At 38.1% G+C, this 23,075-nt stretch overlaps 2 protein-coding genes across 6 annotated transcripts; one reads left to right on the top strand and one right to left on the bottom strand.

Moving 5' to 3' along the window:
- Window positions 1-234: 234 nt before the first annotated feature.
- gucy2g (guanylate cyclase 2g) lies at window positions 235-15,451 on the top strand. 2 transcript variants are annotated; one of them, XM_044178719.1, is made up of 22 exons: window positions 235-859; window positions 1,651-1,999; window positions 2,117-2,241; window positions 3,677-3,859; window positions 3,970-4,111; window positions 5,371-5,506; window positions 5,594-5,697; window positions 5,877-6,043; window positions 6,173-6,313; window positions 7,657-7,740; window positions 8,018-8,122; window positions 8,710-8,781; window positions 9,919-10,087; window positions 10,242-10,397; window positions 10,748-10,925; window positions 11,348-11,488; window positions 11,642-11,834; window positions 12,648-12,822; window positions 13,172-13,270; window positions 13,911-14,002; window positions 14,089-14,196; window positions 14,347-15,451. In XM_044178719.1, the coding sequence occupies exons 1-22, from the start codon at window positions 488-490 to the stop codon at window positions 14,434-14,436; spliced, it is 3,381 nt and encodes a 1,126-aa protein (XP_044034654.1). In that variant the 5' UTR covers window positions 235-487; the 3' UTR covers window positions 14,437-15,451. The 2 variants fall into 2 exon arrangements, with proteins under 2 accessions (XP_044034654.1, XP_044034655.1); XM_044178720.1 differs by having other exon boundaries at window positions 2,117-2,226.
- Window positions 15,452-15,522: 71 nt separating this feature from the next.
- Window positions 15,523-22,482, bottom strand: tectb (tectorin beta). 4 transcript variants are annotated; one of them, XM_044178724.1, is made up of 11 exons: window positions 22,117-22,478; window positions 21,948-22,023; window positions 21,309-21,499; window positions 20,295-20,446; window positions 20,118-20,190; window positions 19,798-19,901; window positions 19,584-19,667; window positions 18,394-18,556; window positions 16,551-16,629; window positions 16,159-16,191; window positions 15,523-15,722 (listed from the first exon to the last, which is right to left on the bottom strand). In XM_044178724.1, the coding sequence occupies exons 2-11, from the start codon at window positions 22,012-22,014 to the stop codon at window positions 15,646-15,648; spliced, it is 1,023 nt and encodes a 340-aa protein (XP_044034659.1). In that variant the 5' UTR covers window positions 22,015-22,023; window positions 22,117-22,478; the 3' UTR covers window positions 15,523-15,645. The 4 variants fall into 4 exon arrangements, with proteins under 4 accessions (XP_044034659.1, XP_044034657.1, XP_044034658.1 ...); XM_044178722.1 differs by having other exon boundaries at window positions 15,540-15,722; window positions 20,118-20,220; window positions 22,117-22,482; XM_044178723.1 differs by having other exon boundaries at window positions 15,540-15,852; window positions 20,118-20,220; window positions 22,117-22,479.
- Between the last annotated feature and the right edge of the window lie 593 nt (window positions 22,483-23,075).

A 23,075-nucleotide genomic window follows, 5' to 3' on the forward strand; every position in this document is an offset into this window, starting at 1 on the left:
CACCTAAATCTGTCTTAATGATATCAGATGAGAGTTATATTTATTATTTATTATAGTTATTTTCAGTTAAATTTCTTCTTGCTAAGAGTTTGCTGGGTACGAAATGTAAGCCGTGAACATACAGATGTAAAACAAAAAAAAAAAAAAAACAGAAATTCTACTTTTTATTAAACACTTAATGCATTGAGACTAATCTAATCACCTACTTTAAGAGTAATGCTTTGAAAAGAGCTTTAAAGACATCCACTGAATTCAATGATGGACTGAAGCATGGGGACTTCTATGACATTGATAGTCTAGTGTAGGACACACTCTAATGAAGAATTACAGGGCAGATAATGAAAAACGTCAAAAAACGATGGGCTTAATGCCTCTTTGTACCTCCCACTCTCCTCCACATATTTACATTTTCTCCTCCCTAACGAAGTGTCCAGCATCACTAGGGAAGTCGGGTATTTAAGCCTGGTAACATGAAGCAACTAATAGGATGAGAGTGATGTTGAGGGCGGTATATTCCTCTGGCATGAGGCACATATTGGTGCTTCACTTCACACTTGCGTTAACTGCTGCTGTCATCAAAAACGGCACCAATGGGTCTCAACCTCACAAGCTGATCATTGGTTTCCAGGCTCCCTGGAATATGTCCTTCCCCTTCAGTGCCCTGCGACTGGGCTCAGCCATACAGATAGCTGTGGAAAAGGTGAACACCAATCCCTCCTTCCTGGGGAACTACAGTCTGGATTTTGTGTACATGGATACAGACTGTAATCCCAAAGTTTCCCTGGGAGGATTCATTCACCAGGTGTGGAAAGAAAATGTGTCTGCACTATTTGGTCCAGCGTGTCCTGAAGAAGCGGAGGTATGATTCGTGTGATGTGAAATGATGTGTGTAAATATGGAAATTGATAATTCATGCATTAGACTTGTTTTTTGTCTCACCTTTTTTAGAGCTTAAAACAGAAATTCCACAGGATTCTGTCTTGGTCCACTTCTCTTTTTTAGTTTTTATATAAATGACTTACCAGAATATGTCATGATGCAGGTTTTTAGATGTATGCAGACAGAACTGAAGTACTGTCACACTCAGTTGCCAGTTTATTAGGCACACCTAGCTAAAACCAATGCATGTTAAATGGTAGGCATACGTTTTTAAACCATACTGCTATAGATTATAAATCATGCAAAAGTTGGGAGAATACTGAAAAATACTGTGGTTCCACCAGACATACACTCAATTGCCAGTTTGTTAGGTACACCTAGCTAAAACTACTGCAGTCTAATACAACAATCCTGCAATAAATCCTCCAATCATGAAGGTTATAATGTTCGGTTTTTGTAGTTGTTGGTTGTTTTTAGAGAGGTGTTGATTTATGTTTGTAGTGCTGTTGAATTGTATTGCGTTACACTGACAGGTGTTTCTATTAGTTTGTCCACCCCATTTATATCAATGAGGGTATGCAAAACAACAGAAACACCTATCTGTATAATGCAATACAGTTAAACAGCAACACAAACTACATCCTCCAAATGACCATACAGTTGAATCAACACCTCTCTAAAACAAGCGATCAGATAGGTAATTATAGATCCACGGGAGCTTTTCATGGAGTTTTTTATTATTATTTCATTATCATTATTTCTGCTGTGCAGGTCACTGGTCTCATTGCATCCGCATGGAACATCCCCATGTTCGGCTTTGTGGGACAGTCCTCCAAAATGGACAACAGCAATACCTATGATTCATACATAAAAATTTTGCCCCCTCTTAAAAGAAGCTCGGAGGTCCTGGTGAAGACCTTGGAATTCTTCGGGTGGAGTCATATAGCGATGATTGGAGGGGGATTAGATTCAAACACTTGGGATAAAGTTGACGCTTTGTGGAAAACCATTGAGAGTCCACTGAGAGCCAAATTCAAGCTGGCTGCCGCGGTCAAATTTGATACCAGCAATCCTCAGCTTGTTAATCAAAATGTTAAGTATATCTCAACAGTTGCTAGAGGTAAGTAGAGTACGAGCACTTTATGGTAAACTGCCACTTTGAAACCACATATAACCACATTTTTACCAGTGATTTAGCTACTGTTTGTATGTTCAAATGTTTCCTGCTGTCCTCCAGTGATTGTGGTGCTAACAAACAGAGAGGACTCTATGGCTCTCTTGCTGGAGGCTGAGCGACAGGGTTTGATGAACGGCGACTATGTGTTCTTCCTGGTGCAGCATTTTGAGGTCAGTGGCATCGTGGTGAGTAAAACCTTTAAAACACATAAACGGTTGAGTTAAGCTGTACCATTAGGTAAAATCAAAAACTGTAAGGTATACTGATAAGGTTTGAAAAATATTGGAAAACAAATCATACAGAACTTAGAAAACTGTCCAAAAAAAAAGCAGGAAGATAAGAACCAAGAAAAATGGGCATTAATTTGATTTTTTTTTATCATTATCATTAAGGAATTTGTGGTTTTACAAGGAGTTACGTACTGGAACTATTTCTTGTCAAACAACTGTTGGGTACAGTGATCGTGCGCAGCGTTCTGAAGTTGCCTGGTTTGGTAACATCATGCCATTACTGGGACCAAAATCAAAATCGGTGCTTAGCAACCAAAGATGGATTACCAAATCAGGCAACTTCCCAGGGGCCCCAAACCAACAGGGCTCCAGGTTCACCACATGACAATTGGTGTGTGGTAATTTAATTGATTGAAACTTTGTTTGTTAATACTGTTTGCACCACAAAAGCACCTTCTAAACTAAAATGAAAGTGAGGTATGCAATTCTAATCCAAAAAACGTTTTTTTGTCAAATACAGCGAATATTTCCTTACAGTCCGCTAGCTGTCCAGTGTTTGTACACAGCCCTGGCTCTATAAATGGGAAATAAACAAAGTGGCTCAGACCGGGCCACACAACACTATTCCAGCCATGATTTGTGTGATAGGTAACGTTAAATGATTTGCCCACGGACATTCTGCTTACTTTCTAGTTTGCGAAGATATGCTGCTGTTGTGATGTTAGCTATAGCAGCAGGAGAGTTGTGAGTATCGCTGTCTGGAGCTGCTGTGCTGCTCTGGGAAATGTTTCGTCTTCTCTGGCTGTTCGCTTCACAGCAGCAACTGTAGCAACAGTTTGCTAACCCACAAGGTAGCTAACGTTAGTTATATTACTTGCTGTGTCATTGTTCACTCTGTATCATGGTATTTGTCATGATATTGGATTTCTCCAGAATCACATACCCCACCTTTAAGGCAACACCTGCAGTATCTAGTTTTAAGGCCTTTATTGTTTTAGTTTATATTGTGCTTACATGGTGCATTTCACTAAATGTATTTCTGCTTAATACATACAGAATACATGCTCAATAATTGTGAGAGAAAACATTGGGGGGGTCAATAGGGGCCCTGTTACCAACCATTTCTGATTTCCAACATATAACTCCCTTTAAAAAAACTAATTGTGAAGACACTCACTTGATTTGTCTCACTCAAACTGATCATACTAGAGCAGAGACCATAACTGACCATTCGCTAACACACCCAAAAGCCTGAAGTTGCTGGTGTATTTCACCACCATCATCATCCTTCCTGTAAATCTTTCTTAACAAATGATCAAACTTATTATCTTCCACACCTCTTTACTAAGATGTTTTTTATGTGTATCATATTAATCTTTTTCCTGAGCAGGATAACTTGTGGAAATACGCCTTGAACAGCAGGATTAACCAAGCTGCCGTAAGAGCTTTTGACATGGCCTTTATCGTTGGCCAGAAATCCTACGAAGGCTATGAGTATTATGACTTCTTTGAGCAAGTCTTTGAAAGACTAAAAGGACACCCATTTCGGAGCAACCTGACATCTGACAGTGAGGTAAGCACCCATGATAGGAAAATGTTTTATTAAGATGTTGTAACACTTTCACATCCATTCTGCTAAAAAGGAAAATCACAGATATAATCATTTTATTTCTGTTATTTCAGGTTAGCCCTTACTCTGCCTATCTGCATGATGCAGTGCTTCTTTATGCGATGGGACTGAAGGAAGTCCTCAAAGATGGAAAAGACCCTCATGATGGACGACAGCTGCTACTAAGATTAAAAAATATAAACATTCGATTTTATGGTTGGTAGCAGCTTTAATAAATGTATTGTGGGGATCAGTGTATTCTGCAGTGCCAAGTATGCAAAGTACTAAAAAAAAGAGCTTTTTTGTTATTAGTTTGTGTGTTCGTAAGGCTTTTTACAAGGACATTACAGAACATCTGTTCAGAAATAGTTTATGGTTTGGTACTTTTAAAGCCTTTTGAATAATTGATTATATATTCTGTCACAAGCAATGAACCTGCACTTATGTATACCATCAGCTAGCCAATCATCACATCACACACGGTCTCTGTGACATCCTCATTGCATAGTTGCATCATATTTTGACACAAAAAGCATCCACTGACATGCTTAATTTAAGAGCTAGTGTTAGTTTATGTATTTATTTTTAAACATTTTCTTAATTTTCACAAAATAAGTTAGCTGAATGCATTTTTCTTCAATGTATGCGCAAATTATGTCTGCAAACAGTTAAAGATGCATTAAAGGGTTGGTTTAACTTACCTCTAGTGGTATCTCGCCATGCAAATGAGGTAGTTTTGGTTTTATTTGCCCAGATTTTGAGATATCCGTCTCTGAGATTTCTGCATCCACCCCAACACAGTGGAGGTGAATAGGTTATATTTAAAACTTTTAACAGTAACATCTCTTTCCAGATACGGTGTCCTGATTACTCCGAATAATCCACAGAACTCACTGTCAACTGTTTTCATATAGAGACAAAAGTAGTTTTTTATGTTTTAATATAATTTTTTTATTGCTGTGACCACCACAGATGAAATTTAACCCCATACAAGATCATTATACAACACAGGGTTGTGTAATGATATTTATGCTTTATGCTAAATTATATACAGTAGATCAATTAATAAATAATAAATCATAGAAATAGAAGTAGAAATAGAAATGAAAACAATTTTACATGGTGGAGTTCTGAGGATGAATTTAGGAGTCTCACATCCTGAGGGAAGAAGCTGCTCTGTAGTCTGGTGGTACGACAGCGGGTGCTGCTGTGTCCCTTTCCATCTCCATTGTATTGGAGTGTTAGCAGAAAACTCAGATAATGTATCTCAAAATTTTAACTATTTGCATGGCATAGATTTTTATTTTTTGTTATCGTTTGTTTTTTTTTTTTTTTAGGTGAACTGAACCTTTAAAAGGCCTTTGTTCCACTGACTCATGGATTCATCGCACCCTAACCCTCTATCAAAACACTAAAAGCACTAGGCTAGCACATCATTTTCAGCAGTTTCATGCAGTGGTGGCTTATCTTTGCAGGTGCCTCTGGACTAGTCCACTTTGACGAAGAGGGGGAAAGAAATTTGGACTATTCCATTTATGACCTGCAGCATGTAGGAGACATCACCAAGTTTGTACCCATCCTCCATTTTGACAGTCACACCAAAGCTGTCCGGTAACAGACGCTTTTTTTCAGACAAACAATATACCATTTTTTTGATACACAAATTTCGGGAAATCACACAAAAAAATGTAATTTCAGGCCAACGCCCGTGTTTGCTTCTGTGGTCTGGCCAAAGGGAAGACCTCCTTCTGACAAACCAGAATGTGGTTTCAACAACGAACTCTGTGAATGGCTGATTAATGGTAAAGTAACACTCAGGACTTAAGACCCCTTATGCAACCAGTAAATATACCAATTATCTCAGTTTTTATGTTTCCCTTTAGACCACTAACACTCATAAAACATAATTTAATATCTACTTAAACCATACACTCAGGCTAAGCTAACCACCATCATAATTTATTGTTTTGATGGGACACAGACATCGCCTTGCTAGCTCTGCTTGTGACCTTCCCCATCATCGGTGTGCTAGCAGTTTTTTGCATTGGGGTCCTCATTCTGCAGAAGTTACGACTCCAGATGAGGCTCGATGACTCCTGCTGGTGGCTGATCAACTACAACGACATCAGCATCATCAGGGAGCCCTCAGTATGAGAACTCAACAGATGTGTTGTTGATAAAGAATAAAAAGTTCCTCTGTTCATGTACTGTATGTGTTTGTTTGCTTGCCTGGCTTTGTGTTCACATGTTTGTTTGGTGTGTTTGTGTCTCCTCCAGGGAATTCAGGGTTTGTCTCTGAGCACCACAGGTAGTCAAAGTGGAAGCAGTGGCTCTCAGTCCAATTTCTCCAACAACAGCTATGGCCTGAGGGACAAGACAGGGAGAGAACACATCTACACCACTATAGGTCTCTATCAGGTACCAGTTTTGCTCAGAGTTTAAAGTGAGCCTATGTAACTTTTCCTGAACAGTGGCAATTACAGATTAATGGTGAAAGTAGAGTCTCACATGCCTTTTCCACTACAGGAACTTAACAGCCTGTAAGTTAAAGTAGCAATCTCAAAGATTTTTTGTCAGCGGATCAGTTTGAAATATTGCAGGGAGTAATGGATGACCACCTCAGGACTGAAATTTTAAGGATTGCCACTTTAAGGTGTAGCCATTGTCAAGGGTTGTGTAGCCATTGTCATGGTTTATGCTTTTGTTTCCGCTGTACACCCGCCTCTTTGGGGAGTTCCTGAAGCTAAACTTCAGCGCTGCTCAGGAGATGGTGCTAAATCCAAGTTCAGGTCCTCTCGGGGCGAAGAATGCAACAGCTGGTTTGCAACATGGCAAACATCACAAGTGATGACGCAGGACGTGTGTTTAAGCACTGCGAGAAAGTGTATTTCAATAAATAGGCGATATTCTGATTCAGCATAGCCAACGTGTGTTTTGCTGCAATGTTGCAGATTTGTAGCGATCTGCAGCTAGTGCTGGAGAGCTGGTCAGCAGGGTGGGAGCTAGTTTGGTGCCGGTCTCATGTACCCCACTTTGCCGAACTCCTACTGCTGGTGGGACTCTTCCATTAATCTAACAATACCGACGTTTAAAAGTCACATGTGTAAATGTAAAAGAAAACCTATATTAGCACCACTTTTTCTATCGTCGTCTGTCCCACAACTGCACTTACTTGCTTACCAAGCAGCGCATAAAAACGTATGATGATGTATATCTGAAACATTGTGGAAGTGGAAAACAGCAGGGTAGAACCTAGAACCAATACCTTATGGGGTTCTTACAGGTTCAGCTTATGGGTAATTAAGTTATCCTGTAGTGGAAAAGGCCTAATAAAGTCAGCAAAGTGACTCAGTAATGTCAGATTCACAGCAAAATCTAGCTAAAGTTTGCTAATATTAGCTGACATTAGACCAGCAAGCTAACGGTCATACCAGACCAATTAAGGTTATGGCAGCAGTTTTGAACTGGGCAAGTGTGTGTGTTTTATTGCTAATTAAATTAACTTTTTATTTTGAAGAAGAGGATTGATGTGTTATTTCTTCTTTCAAAAGATATACAGTCATACTTTAAGGCATTTAACATACATTTTGAATTTTTAGTGTCTTCATTGTCTTCATCAGGCATTATGAATTCCTCCTACAAGAATGAATTTTTGATGGAATTGCATATACTGTATATATACATATAACTTTGCCAAGAGTTGGTTTTCACAAGCCAGAATATGTGCCTTTTCCCTAATGTATTTTTTAAATTCCATACAGGGAAATCAAGTGGCCATCAAGTACATCAAGAACCACATTAGCAGTAATTTCCAGAAACCTTCAATTATCACAGAGTTCAATGAGGTAAAGTTACTCATGTTGTTCTTCTGATAAATGTAACAGTAGTTAAATTCAGCTACAGTATATCTAACTAAAAAGAGTCATATGTAATGTTCACATGATGTTGGGGAAGAAACATCTTTAGCTTAAAATAATGGTGCAGATCTTCTTCTACCCTTGCAACAAATAACCATTTAAATGCTAAATATATTATTAAAGACATATTAGTGAATAAGTGAAGCTGTTTTTTTCTGCACTCATGAATTGATATATTGTGTATCTAACCATCTTAAACTCTCAGATGAAAGAGATGAAACATGAGAACTTGGTGCAGTTCTTTGGTGTGTGCATCGAGCCACCGAATGTCTGTTTGGTCATTCAGTACTGCAGGAAAGGCAGTCTGAAGGTCAGTGTCTCAGCCTGCACTGCATGTAAACACACTTTTACTTCATATTGTAAAGCATCACTGTAAAACTGCTACTTTAATACTTGTTTGCACTTTGCAGGGAAATTCTTAGAGTTGCAACGAATTCTCTCACTAAAAATCAATAGGGCAAAATGTACCCATTTTGGGTCAACATATCACCAATGCAACACTGGGTTAACTTAGAAAATCACATAAACAAGGAGTTGTGTTATTTTCTATATCACTGTTGGGTTATTTACCCAAACTAAAATGGTTTCAAACAGTTATAGTCTACATGTCACTTACTGATTGTTAATATGTGATACATCCTTTGTACAACCAACAATAGATGTGTGACAGTTTAAGGTAAAACCTGAGCTTATGGTGTGTAACATAATGATATTTTAGTTTGAGTAAATAATACTGCGTCAAAACAACCCATCAGTACTGGGCAAAGTTAATATAGCACCAATATTGCATTGGTGCTATATTACACTGACCCAACCCAGTGATTTTTTAAAGGGTGTAATTAGATATTTAACTTCAAATTGTTGTTCCCTCTTTGATGTTGTTATTTATTTCTGCAGGATATTCTGAAGGCGTCAGATGTCGAGCTCGACAGGATGTTTAAACTGTCCTTTGCTTATGACATTGTCAATGTGAGTCAGTTCATTTATGCAGCATGTTCAAGTTGTTGCCATTATGTAGTGGTGGGAAAGACACTTCATTGAATACAATCAAAGTTTCACAAATGGGGATGTAGCCAGGATTTACTGATAAATACTGAATACTGATAAATAAATAAAAAATACATGCAAAAATAAAAAACTAAAATAGTACAAATAAATGAAATAAATAATTAGAATAAAATACATGAAAATACAAGTAGTACAAGAGTCCAAGTCTGCCCACCGCATCTCCCAAGTATGTCTCAAAAATGTTATCTAGATTTTTCATATTTCCTTTATTCAGTAAATTGTTCAATCATGTTTTATGTATGTTTATTTCCCAACATGAAGGTCTAAATGGTGTTTCAAAGCTTTCTCCACACTGCCAGAAACAAAATTCTGGTTAATTTTTTGTTGGTCTAAATGTAGTCATATTTTAATATCTTGAAATTATTGGAACCAGCCTATAAAATGCCCACCATGTTAGTCAATGGTAGCTACAATACGACCCTGAATGGAGAATGAAGCTTAAACCTGCAGTGCTGAACCTTTGTCTCCCTCTTCTGGCAGTGAGAGTAATTACACACACACTGTCAACGCGTGCTGATGACGAATGTCTACAGTGAGCTCGCCCCAGACTCATGTTCAGAAATGGTTACAAACATACAGAGAAATTTCCACAGTTCCAAGACAATTATAATATAATAATAATAATAATAATAATAATAATAATAATAATAATAATAATAATAATAATAATAATAGTAATAATAATTGGCATGAGTTGGCAAACACTGGCAATTCCAAGAGGGACCGGCAGCAGACACCAGATTTAAAAACTCCATATACTGTGAAATACAGAGAGGTTTACCTGGCGGTGACAGGCTTAATCAGCATTGTGTGAACTCATTTGGCAAGGGCTTAAATGTAACAGACGTTCATTTATATGTAAAAGTCCCACACTCTAGCTTTAATGTTGGCCCCCTGTACTCAATGTTAAACAAAAACGCAACAACTAGCTCCACAAAATTAAACAGACACAAACTGCAGTTATAGTGCAGGGCTGATTTTTTATTTTCACATTGCAATGGCCAATTCATAGGTTGACCCTGTTCATTTGTGCTTTAGGGAATGGATTTCATTCACAAAAGTAGCCTGAGATTTCATGGGAACCTGAAACCCAGCACATGTCTGGTGGATAGTCGACTTCAGATAAAACTCTCTGGCTTCGGACTGCGGGAGTTTAAATATGGTAGCAAAAATAAGATCATCCAACTGGAAAACCCCAAATATGACGGTCAGTCGGTGCAGTCAAAATCAAAGTGTTAAGTTATAATAAGAGTGTCAAAGAGTGTTAAATATATTTGCATTTATGTTTAGCACAGGAGAAGTAACACATGTGAGGTGATTTGAACTTAACTTTCCTTAGTTACCATTTGTTTGTGGTGTAGAACTGTACTGGACAGCCCCCGAGCTTCTGAGACAAATCGGTCTCCCGGTCAATGGAACGCCCAAAGGTGACATCTACAGCTTTGCCATCATCATGTGGGAACTCATGTACAACTCTAAGGCTTGCCCATATCATGACATCAACCTGGAGCCCAAAGGTTAGCATGATACAAAGACATTCATTGTATTAAGCCACTTATTCATTTCCAATCATTGTAGCATACTGAACAAACCAAAGTATTGGACAAATTAAAATTTTGACCTGATGGTGACACTAGAGGAAATGCCAGTTGATCACCAAAGTCAGAGGGATTCATTGTCTGGACACCATGAACATCTGTACAAAATTTCATGGCATTTCCATCCAGTAGTTGCCAAGACATTTTAATTTGGATAAAAGTGGTGGATGGGCCAACAGTGCCATCCGTAGAGCCACACAGCCATCATGACTCAAACCAAAATTCCAACATTACAGTGATTCCTGCTTCTTGCTACATGTTTTCTCCAGAGATTATTATGCAGTTGCGGACGCCTTTCCAAGGGGAACCCCTCCGACCACAGCTGTCTGAGCAGCTGTGTGAGGAGAACATCAACTCACTGCTGAGAGCCTGTTGGAGTGAAAACCCTGACCACCGACCGCCGTTTGGGTCTATAAGGAGACAGCTGAGGGATACCAGCCCAGATAGGTCAGGACTTTTCAGACTTTTTTTCCCTTACCCTTAATATGCTCCAAAATACCAAAATAAATTGTTCTCCCTGTCTCTCATTTGGGCCTGCAGATGCAATATGTAATATGGTTACAAACCTTACAATGCAAGTGACAATCAGGCAGCTTGTTGTCATAAACTACCTTCGCCAGGGCTGTAAAACCCTCTAAATCTGTTATCTGCTTCAAAATGTGCCTGACATGTGATGATAACACTTTTTTTTAAAGCCATTATTTTTTTTAAATCCTGGATCACCAAAAATGATCCAAAAATTCATGGTTCCACCAAATTTCATTAAAATCTGATTAACAACACTTTGAGACATCCTGCTGACTACCAACCAACCTGGACTGAAAACATAAACTCCTTAACGGAAGTGATCATGATTTTCTGTACTGTAGTCATGCAAATATACTGGATAACATGGTGGAAAAGTTGGAGAAATATGCAAATCACTTGGAGGAGGTGGTGGAGGAGAGGACCAATCAGCTCACAGCAGAGAAGGCCCGTGCAGACAAGCTTCTCTCCAGCATGTTACCAAGGTAACAGATGCGACCACGTCAAAATGATCAATATAATATTTTTCAATTAGCAATTTATGGTAACCCATTCAAATCACCACTGTGCCACCGGTTCAATGGGCTTCCATGACTACATCCCTTACCTTGTCACTGATGTTGCTTCATTGGTCATAGGTACATTGCAGATCAGCTGATGGCAGGGAAATCAGTGGAGCCGCAAAGCTATGAAATGGTGACCATCTTCTTCTCTGACATTGTGGGTTTCACCTCCATGTGCTCTGTCAGCTCTGCGATGGAGGTGGTAACGTTCCTCAACGACCTCTACAGCCTCTTTGACGACATCATCAAGATGTATGATGTCTACAAAGTAAGTCACACACAACACTTTTTGTCTCTCATTCAACTTTATGCATTAGAGACATGAGGGGAGACATAGAGGGGAGTGTCAATCTCCAAAATATGTAGGCTTGAAGATTTGGTAGGTGACTCTTTATATGTGTTATAAGAAAATGTGTGTGATTTTTATTGCAGATAATCATTTACGATCATAAGTATCAGACTAGTAAATGTATGTTTTTTTGAAGGAATATTTGTTATTTTGGGAAATATACTTATTGGCTTTACTTGCTGAGAGTTAGATGAGAAGAGTGATACCACTCATGTATGTACAGTAAATATGAAGCTACAGCCAGAATCTGGTTAGCTTAGCTTAGCGCATAGACTGGAAACAGGGGGGAAATAGCTAGCCTGGCTCTGTCCAAAGGTAACAAAATCTGTACAGAAAGACAAGTAAACGTCTAAAAATCAACACCTCTAAAGCTCACTAATTAACATGTTGAATCTTGTAACATAACTGCCCGTCAAACCAAAAATTAACGTTTTTACACCAATTTTTTTGTACAGATTATTAAACAAATTATTAGTGAGCTTTAGAGGTGCTGGTCGGCAGATTTTGTTGTATGAGAGTGGCATTGCTCTTCTCATCTAACTCTTGGCAAGACAGCGAACAAATTTAACTACTACCTAACTATTCCTTTAAAATACAGAGATTTTCAATTTAACTGAGCATTGCTCTGTTTGCCTAGTTTTTTCATTAAGTTGTGCAGTTTTGTAAACAAAAGCTTTCTATTGTTACTTTACAAATTGGCAGTAACACTTACGCCTCACGCATATTTACTAGGTGGAAACAATTGGTGATGCATACATGGTAGCCAGTGGTCTACCTGTCAGCAATGGCAATAAGCATGCTTTGGAGATATCTACAATGGCTCTACATTTCCTGAGTGCCATCAAGGTCTTCAGAATCCGTCATATGCCTACTGAGTGTCTTGCAATTCGCGTTGGGATACACTCTGGTAAGAGACAACTAAGCTCAATTGTCTTTAAAAACTTTGATTTATTAGTGAAGTATTTGGTTTTGTTGCTGCCTTTTGTCCTATGGAAGATATTTGGAATAATTTTATTTGGCTAACAATATGGCCATATTTGTATATTTTTTCATGTACTATTTGACATTTGTTCATATTTTTGTACATTAAATATTTAGAAGGAGCCAGAAACGTTGTAAGTCCACAGAGTTTTTGGTCCTACACACTTGTCATTAAGACTTAATGGCATGCAAGAACTTTGTTGAAGTTTGTACATGAAATAAGTGACATTTGAGAAGTTTGAATACATATGTACAGTTTGTTATGGGTTTTGTAGGTCCAGTGGTTGCTGGAGTGGTAGGGACTACTATGCCTCGCTACTGTCTCTTTGGTGACACGGTGAACATGGCCTCTCGCATGGAAAGTAACAGCTTTCGTGAGTGAACTGAAGTCACACTTTTGCAGAGGCTATTCATTCAGACCATCAGTATTGTAATTTCTTTGTTTAAACCTTCTAGGTAAGACTTTAGATATGAAAAATATAGTTTATATATAGCGGTGCGGCTGTAGGGATGCCGGTTTGTCAGTTATTCTACTATTTTGGTCCAGACTAAAATACCAAATCAACAATTGGATGGATTGCTATGAAATTTTGTACAGACATTCATGGTCCCAAGAGGATGAATCCTACTGAAGTTGGTGATCCTCTGACTTTAACTCTAGCAGCATCATCAGGTAAAACATTTAAGTTATATTGGGACATTCTCCTCAACCACAGCTGTACTTTGTGTTAAATGCTAATCAGCAAATGTTAGCATGCTAACAAGCTAAACTATGATGGGGAACCTGAAAAATATTACCTGCTAAACATTGGCATGTTAGCATTGTCTCTGAGAGCATGTTAGCATGCTGACTTTAGCATTTAGCTCGAAGCACCGCTGTGTCTAAGTACAGCCTCACAGAGCTGCTAGCGTGCCTTTGGACTCTAGCTCTTGCTACTCTTGTTATCTATTAAATACAAACACAGAAGTTTGACTTGGAAAACAAACAACTAAAATTATGTTTATGTTATACAGCCCTGAAGATTCATATATCTCAGTGCACTGCTGACATTCTTGTCCAGGCTGGGTCATTTGAGCTGGAGGAAAGAGGGGAAATCGAAATGAAGGTGACTTAAGAGTCTGCATGGGTTTTCTTTATACAACCTATGTTTTTGACATGTTTTTGATCAGTGTGTGTTCGTGTCCATGACAGGGTAAAGGGTGTCATAAGACCTACTGGCTGCTGAGCAAACATGGATTTAATCCTCCACTTTTTGCTCACAGCTCTCCACCAGCTGACAGTCTCAAACTACAAACAGAGGTACAGTTAACACACATCACTGTCCCTTGAATGATAGACAGCCAGCAGAGACAAGTCCAGCATTCTACATCTAAGCACAGTCAGTGTATGTAGTATTTTATGTAATGCGGTGTTGTATTTTGACCTATATTTGGGATATCTCTGTTCAAGAAACTAGGAATGGCCAGAGCTGCTGAGAAAAAGGCCCAGAAAACCAAAGCTCACATGTCAGAGACCATGATGACTACAGTGCACATTTAAAGAACAAGTGGACATTCTGACCACATTTTGGATAAATTAACAGGAATATCAGGAAATGACAAGTATTTAGGTCTCACAGAATGCAAAACAAGTTTGTTTCCTCTACTTGTGAAGAGGAGGGCTGGAAACTAAAGACTGGAATGAAAATGCAAAACACTTCATGAGAAGAAAATAGAGACAAGAACCTGGATTTCAACACTTTTGCTTTTGATTAGCTAAAAGAGGCTACAGATACTTTTTATCTTAATTCTTTGTGATTTTGGTACAATTACAGATCCACTCTTTCATTAAATAGTGTAAGTAGAAATACTGATTATGTTTAATTCAAACTGTTCTTTGTAACACATATTTTGTGCTATGACTTGACTAAATGATAACTTTCTCATGCAATTGAACATTTTATGTTAGGCAAGTAAAAGAACAGACATTCAAGCAATTTTAATTTAGTCTTGCAGCTATAATGTTGAATTTTGTGACAACATCAATCATCCATCTTTGCAGTTCGGAAACCATGATGTCTTGAAAGACATCAAGTACTTTTGTGTTTTTTAAAAAGTGTTTTTTGTTGCATTTTGTATAGAAGACAGTAAGCAGACAGCCTCATTCACGGCCTTATATTTTAAAACAAAAATTAATGAACTTTATAAAAACAAATGAAAATCTGTGACTCTGGTGAAGTTGTAACAATGGCATTTATAATGTGTTTTCATTTTGTCTTGGTGCTGCTGTAACAAACAAACAACAAATGATCACTGTTTCTAATCCCAATATGGCTTGAGGAGTTAAGAAGGCATATCAACAGTGCTGTATGCAATCAACATGGTTATGTATATATTATAATAAATCCACTAGCACTATTGTTACACATTCACAATTGTTCTAGGTAGTATCATTGACACAGAAGAAATATCAAAGTATGTTTATCCATTTGATTTATGTTTATTGTGCTGCTGTCATGTTGAGAGTCTGATTTTAATTTCTGGATTGAATAAAATAGTTTATTTATTTACTAACATTGTGAGGATTCCTGGAAGATTTTTAAAGGTTTGTGCATAATTTAAAACAAGCGGGACAAGGATCTTTTTTTATCCAATCTTTATTGGAGAAAGCAGTGAAGTAATATATGTAACATTTTAAAAAGAATATCCATTCACAAGAGGATATTAAAATCTCAATAAATGCTAATTACAAATATTGTTTGTGAGATAATCAAATGAGAAAATCATTTATTTGAGTGTGGGGGAGGATTGTATTCATACGCTCCCTGAGTCCTGTGACGTCCCCCTCTGTGTGTGTGAATATAAGTGAGTATAAATGAGACTGAATGAAATATAAGTTTTTACTACATTCTTGATCCATTTACTAAATCACAACATGTGTTTATCAGGACCACCAGCAGGATGAATAGTGAAGTACCTGTGGTGGAAAAGGCAAAGAAGATACAGCAGATCAAATGTTAATGAAAGAGAAACTACTTTCAACAAGATTAATGGAGTCGTATCTACTGAAGTTCATGTTCTCAACAAATAAATTAATCACATATTTTCCCACCAGAATTTGATTTCTGGTTGTGTAGAGAAGGCTTTAAAACAGGATTCAAATCATCATGTTCATCAGCGTTGGACTCATGACCTCAGTATTTCTAATATCCTGCCTACGGCTCTGAATATTAGAGTTCAAATACATTTCAATCACAGTTATCATTGTATCACATTTGTTTACCTTTTATGTGTCCATTATTGGAGGACCCATTACCTGTCAAGAGACAAAGACAAAACATCATAATACAAAACACAAGCTTATACAGTACAGACAAAAGACAAAAAACCAAACGTACAAAGTACCTGATTTTTAGTAGGTTATTGGAGTATCTTTGTTTGAAAGAGGAAAAATAACAATGGTACAGTTTGCTATTTATTTAAAGTCCTTTCACACTTGAGCTTCACTGTGCAGAATGATGTTTGAGAAGTTTGAGTTTAATAATTAGGTAATTGAACTTGGAAAAAATCAGACATAAATTAATATTCTGTCTTTAAAAATGTCTGGAGGGGCATTTTAATATTGTGAGAAGTTCAAAATACCTCGGCTCGTATAGGCAACATGGCGTACTGTACCTTTAATGTGAAACTCAGCAGTAAGGATCCCCCCACTTGGTTCTGCCTCTGATGACAGACTTCTGAAAGAGCAGGGGCCCTTCAGGAAAGAAACAAGGAGGAAACATAGGTTGCATCTTGATCCAAAGTAGCATATTTTGTCACGTTAAACTAAGAATAACTATAAATGTAAGTATATTAACTACACATACAGATAGGAAGGATACACTAAAGGTTAAATTCCTATTTAGGTTGAGGTTGTTCCCTGCGCTCTGTTCCATATTGTCTCCTCCCTCCCATCCTTTGTAAACATTCTGGCTTAAATAGCTCCACCTTCCTTCATAAATGCAGGAGCAGTCAGTCACAAGCTGGATTAAACCCTGATATGTTTCACAAATAACAACCGTAAACAGTAAAGACCATTTAAAAAATTGTTTGGAGGCACGTGAGATAGGTCAAAGTACAAGTAAAAGTACGGAAGTGTTATCAGCAAAATGTGCTTAAAGAATCAAAAGTAAAAGTACTTGTTCTGCAAAAAAGTGACTGATACATTATTATATATGACATTAGATTTTTAATACTGATGCATCAGTGTCTAAGCAGCATTTTACTGTTGTAGCTGCTCGAGGTGGAACTAGTTTTAACTACTTTATATGCAGTAAGGTAGTTCAGTCCAGCGGTTCCCAACCTAGGGGTCGGGCCCCTCCAAAGGGTCACAAGATAAATCTGAGGGGTTGTGAGACGATTAATGGGAGAGCAACAAAGAAAAAACTACACAAATCTGTTTTCATTTTTTGGACTTTTCTCTAAACTTTACTTTTGTTGGGAAATATTGGGTACATTTACCTCTTCTGAAGTTTAGGCGAGAAGTCTAGACACTGGCAAAAAGGTTGGGAACCACTGATTTAACCTTTAACAATTAATTGGATTTTATAAGCTGATCACGTGTTTTTTTATGTAAAATATAAATTTGATAAGTAACTAGTAACTAATGCTGTCAAATAAATGTAGAGGACTTGCTTGGATTGTACCAAGCAGCTACCTCTTGGGTTGAAAAATGAAGCCAACGTGGAAGTTCAAAAAACTGCAGTTCCTCAAATGACCACTTGAGGCTTGAGGCTTTAAAAGCGAGTCAATCCCCACGGAGCCCCATGTTAAAATGCCTTCACAGCAGAAATAAACATGTTTACAGCCTCGTACAAAAAAACGGTTTTGGTCTCTATAGCTAATTTTCCCGTTCATGACAACTGTACTGTAAATTATATTAAGGTTTAAAGGTATGCATAATTCAGGATGTGGCCGTTTTGAGTGACAGGTGGGGCTGTCCTCTACGTCTTTGCCCATTTTTGGATTATCTAGTGGAGTCAGGCACTGCCAAGATGGCGACGGCCGGAGCCACCACAATGAGCTTCACACTGGCTTTTCAGAAGCCGCCTATGGGTGACGGGTCACGGAGACTACGTCCATATTTTATACAGTCTATGGATTGTACCTCCTTTGTAGGTCGCTTTGGATAAAAGCGTCTGCCAAATGAATAATGGTGTAAAAAGTATAACATTTCCCTCTGAAATGTAGTGATATAGAAGTATGAAGTGGCAGAAAAAGGAAACACTCAAGTTAAGTACAACTACCTTAAAATTGTGCTTAAGTACAGTACTTGGTATAGTAAATGTACTTAGTTACTCTCCACCACTGGAAACTGATGCCATATAATGACAAGACATATGTATACTCACAAACATATATTACTGTATGTGATATTTCTGGAGGGAAAAAGTTGGATTGTAATGGGAGAGAAAGAAATAGATAAATAAAATTTCACAGTGCTTTAATGTTTAGTATCAAATTAAAGCGTTGTACTCACTGGCTGACAGATGAGTCTCTCTCCATCACAGACCTGGACCTCACAGTGAAGCCAGACTGTGGAGACCTTCTCCAGCCGTTGGAAGCGGAAAGAGTTGAACTTGAACATGGAGCGGCTGTCTTTGGCATTCTCAAAAATAGTCACAGTGTTGTCAGAGGAGCAGCTGTTGGAACGCAAAACTTGTTTTACTTACAGTAATGTTGAATCTGTTGGAGAGTTCAGCCAATCATTAAGTGGCATAGAGAAGTATTCTTTCACATTCAACTATACTGTTAAACATCACGCAGGAATTAAGTGGAATCAACTAATCTTTTATCATTAATTAACTTAATGTTAAAGTTTTATTCATTTCAAGGTAAGTCAACTTAAATTTTCTAGTTTTCATTTTCAGCTGAATCTTCAGAACTGAGAAATGTAAGCTGAAGGTAAATCTGATTGTAACTAGTGCTGGATTTCGAGTTTTCGAGTATTTGGTGTTGCACACCTTTCAGACACACACTAACATATGTATCTATCATATGTAGGTATCGAGCGGAAGTAAAGCAATTTATGCTTCGTTATCCCCCAAAATATTAAGCTCTAAGCTACATAAAGCTGATGACTGACTTTACTTAACTTATTGTGATAATTGTATTTTTTTTTTTTTACAGCAAATAAACAAAAATCTACCAACTCGTAGGTATGTCGTATCATGACAGTAGCAGAAATAAGAAATGACCTGGAGACTATAAAAATATTTAAATAAAAATGCAAACTACAGGTTTGCAACCAAACCACCAAACAACCAAATTGCAGCCAGGGATAGTATCCACAGGCTAACAGGCTAACAAGCACTGAGCCAACTGTCTGACTCTGGTACATGAACAAATCTGTCGAGCCCCGAAGCCCCCGGTCTCTTCGGTATTCTTTGGTTACAGGTTGCAGTACGGGAAGTGTTGAGGGCAGCGAGTATGTACGAGCGCTGTTATCAGCAGCAGACGAGTCGAGTCACGTGGAGTCGTGTTGAGTTGAGTATACGGGGTTTTTGCCAGCACTAATTGTATCGTGTGTCATTGTGACTAAACAGTTGTTTATTAAACTTGTTGTTAAGCTAATTTAATTTAAGTTAAATTCAGTTAACTCACATTTTTAAGGCAGCAGAGAGACTTTTGCTTTTAAGTTGAACCAGTTTAAAATGTTTTACGTTGTACCTGTTAATGATGAGACTCCACCTCTTCTTGTCTGTCGAGTACGGAGTAGGAGTGGCCCAGCAGTTGTTTATTACAACTTTGAATCTGAGAGGTACAGCATATGATAATAAAAAGATTAGAAATCTAGGGGCATCTACTCTGTAATGGAATATACTTGTATGAATATAAACTTAATATTCAAATGCCAGGAAAGTTTTGAAATTTGTTAATATACCTGTTACTTAGTCCTTTTGCCTCGATGCCGATGAAGACTTCCGAGCCGATCTCAGAAGTGTCAATCACATAGGGAGCGTCCTTGGCATACAGGAACTTTGAATTCTGCAAAATATTTTTTAATAATTGTATTTCTTCATTTGACTGTGCCTGAAACTCTTTTATTTACATCTAATGACCCATACAACAAACAACTTTTAATTATACCTTTATTTATCCAGACAGCTATTCTGCACAGGATTTATTAAATAACACATCTAAAAATAGCATGATTGCAAAAGGCTTCCACTGAAGAAACTGAATCTGTGAGCGGCTACTCACCGTGAACACATTCATAGACAACTGTGATCTAAAAGTGCCTAAACTCCCGTTGTTGACATAAACTGTAGCCACTCTGGAAAAAGCAGAGGGTTTAATAAAAACACTGCAAGTCATTGGGTTAGAATGCATCTTCCACACAGAAACTGCGGTCGCCTCGTGTCCGGGTTCGATGCTTACCTTTGGCTGAAGACGGCGTTATTTACCAGGTAGGCTGCTCGGTACATGCAGCTGAAGGTGTAGTTGACCGGCTGGTTTCTGACTGTGAGCGAAGTATCATTGGACACAATGGAATTATAGAAGATGTACTTGGGGTCTTTGCCGGGCATGTACTGTGGAGAACAGTGGAGATAAACATCAGAATCAGAATCTTTTAATTAACTTGCATTTAAATGGTTGTATGTAAGGGTGTTCTACACTACCGACCTGCTCACTGTGCAGTTAGAGCTCTCAGGTCATCATGTGGTGGTTTTCTATTTAGATCCAGAGCTGTTAATTACTTTGTTTAGTTACTTTGGTCCTAGCCCCAGTCTGTGTCTCTCATATGTTACCATTCCATTTGAGTCTCAGAGCTAAGCATCCATTTAACCAAAAAATAAATACCTGGCGATCTTTAAAAAACCAAGAAGGTGGTTTAACAAAACTTACCACTGTGTTAGATGTATTTCCAGAATCCTCAAAGACTCTTCTAACCATCTGGATGAAAAAATATGCTGCACGATGTATGCCGCCTCTTTTGGTAGCTGGAAATGACATATGTCCGTGCTCAATTTGTTCAACGTGAACCAAAAATAAAGTTATATTAGTCACATCTGTCTGTATTGATGTTTTTTTTTTCAAAGATCATCAGGTATTTATTTTTTGGAAAAACGGATGCTTAGCTCTGTGACTCAAGTGTAATGGTAATATATGAGAGGCACAAAGTGGGGCTACTCTGGTCCGACTCTTGTGGACTGACTGGATCAATTACTGTGTGTGTCTGTGGTTTATGCCTGGTGGGTGAATTAAAGTTTGTTTCAATTTGTAAAGTTTCAATTTTCAATGCTTTAAGCACCACAAACTAAATTCCATTCACCTCCATTATGCTGGGATGATCAGATGTGTCAAAACCTGGGCAAATAAAACAAAAACTATCTCCATGGCTAGATGCAGGATGTTATTGTGACCCAGCACTTTACCTGCTTGGTGTCTCACCTCAGACTGCGTGCCGCAGTACGAGTGGTTTTTGGGTGTTAGGTCTGAGATGATGAAGCGGTAGTAGCCTGGGCTGTTTATTCCAGAGTAACAGACTCCACCCAGGGACAGCTGGTCAATCTCCCAGCCATAAGGACACTCTGGGACGTTGGCAATGATGGCGTTGGGGAAACATGACACCATAATGTAGTCTGAGATAAGACACAATCAGAGAGACAAACTTTAGAAATGATTTCTTGTCTTCACTCAAAACACTTTTACATGTTGCCTGAAACTTTACTTAATACACTTAATATTTACTTAATAATGTCATTCTATTTCTCCCTATTGTAATTTTACTACTGCTTCTTCTGTCTACTCTGGATATAGACATTTACATTTGCATGTCATTCCATTTGATCTTTCTCCTTTTTTCCAGTTAAAGTTTGTTTGGGGACGTTTTTCCTTATCCGAATTGAGGGTCAAAGGATAGAGGGTCGTATGTTGTAAGGATTACATCTGGCATTAGTCAAACTCCCAGTGAACCTGACAAATGATTGCTTGTAATACATAGGATCTGCAGGACGACCAGTGTTTTGTGCAGTTAATATGACACAAGCGCATAAGTACCAACTACTCTTTGCACCATAGTGATGTTACCTGCTTTTTGGGGAGAGCATGTCCATGCAACCGGCAAAAGCAATAATAATGCACCGACGGAAGCCATACTGTGATGCTGCAGAGAGATTTAAGAAGTCTGCCTTAGCAATGAGAGAATATTTAAGGATAACATATAATGATGTAAATCTGTCATAAAAAAAAGACTCACCTGTAGGGAAAAAACACCTTGGAATAGTCAGATGTCAGAGGATGATCATGGCTCTTCAACAGGTTACCAACACCAGTAACTCTACAGCTGACATCCTGACAACTTGAGGAGACATTTTATACTGTCACAGGTGAGGGTAATCAACTTTCCCCCATTCTCCCGTCTCCACTTTTCCCCCTGGCAGGATTAGGAGCTCTATTGTGGGGCTGCTCACAAAAGCTCTCTGTGCTGCTCAGACATTGACTTTCAAATGACCAGCGTCTCATGGGATTAGCACTCAGGGTGCTTAAGTCACCTTTTCTAGAGATGGGCAAACAGGAAATTTGTCAATTTTATACATTGAATATCAAACATTTATGACTTGTAGGAGGGCAATTAATGTATTTCATATATAATTAGCATCATCATTGTGGCAGAGGAAGACGAGACAGAAGATTCTACAACTTCAAGCTCATTATCAAGCTCACAGACTCACATTGTGTAAGTAGCTTTGCCAAAAAAGGCAAGCAAACAAGGAAAAAGACTGACTGTTCACGTAGATTTGTAGCCATTTTTCACCCTGTTACAGTTTATCAAATTAAAATGGTCAAACGTCTCCCATTTTTTAAAAACTTTATATATTTGTGTCATCCCTGACCGGTGTTAAAATATCCTTTATTTAAAACAGAAGAAGAAGTTTGACATTTTGGGAAATACCCTTAATCAATTTCTGGTGGGGAGTTGGGATTTTATGGCTGGGAGCACTAACTTCCTTGTCCAGCACATAACCTCACGTAAAACAACAAATTGTCATTTTTACAATTTTTTTTCCTTTGGACAGAGTCGAGCTAGCTGTTTTCCGCCATTTTCAGACTTTGTGCTAAGCTAAGCTAACCGGCTGTTGGCTGTAGACTTATATTTAATGGACAAACATGAGAGTGGTATCAAAGCGAATAAGCAAATTTCCCAAAATGTCAAAC

The sequence above is a fragment of the Siniperca chuatsi genome, linkage group LG20, assembly GCF_020085105.1.
Source record: "Siniperca chuatsi isolate FFG_IHB_CAS linkage group LG20, ASM2008510v1, whole genome shotgun sequence".
Taxonomy (NCBI): domain Eukaryota; kingdom Metazoa; phylum Chordata; class Actinopteri; order Centrarchiformes; family Sinipercidae; genus Siniperca; species Siniperca chuatsi.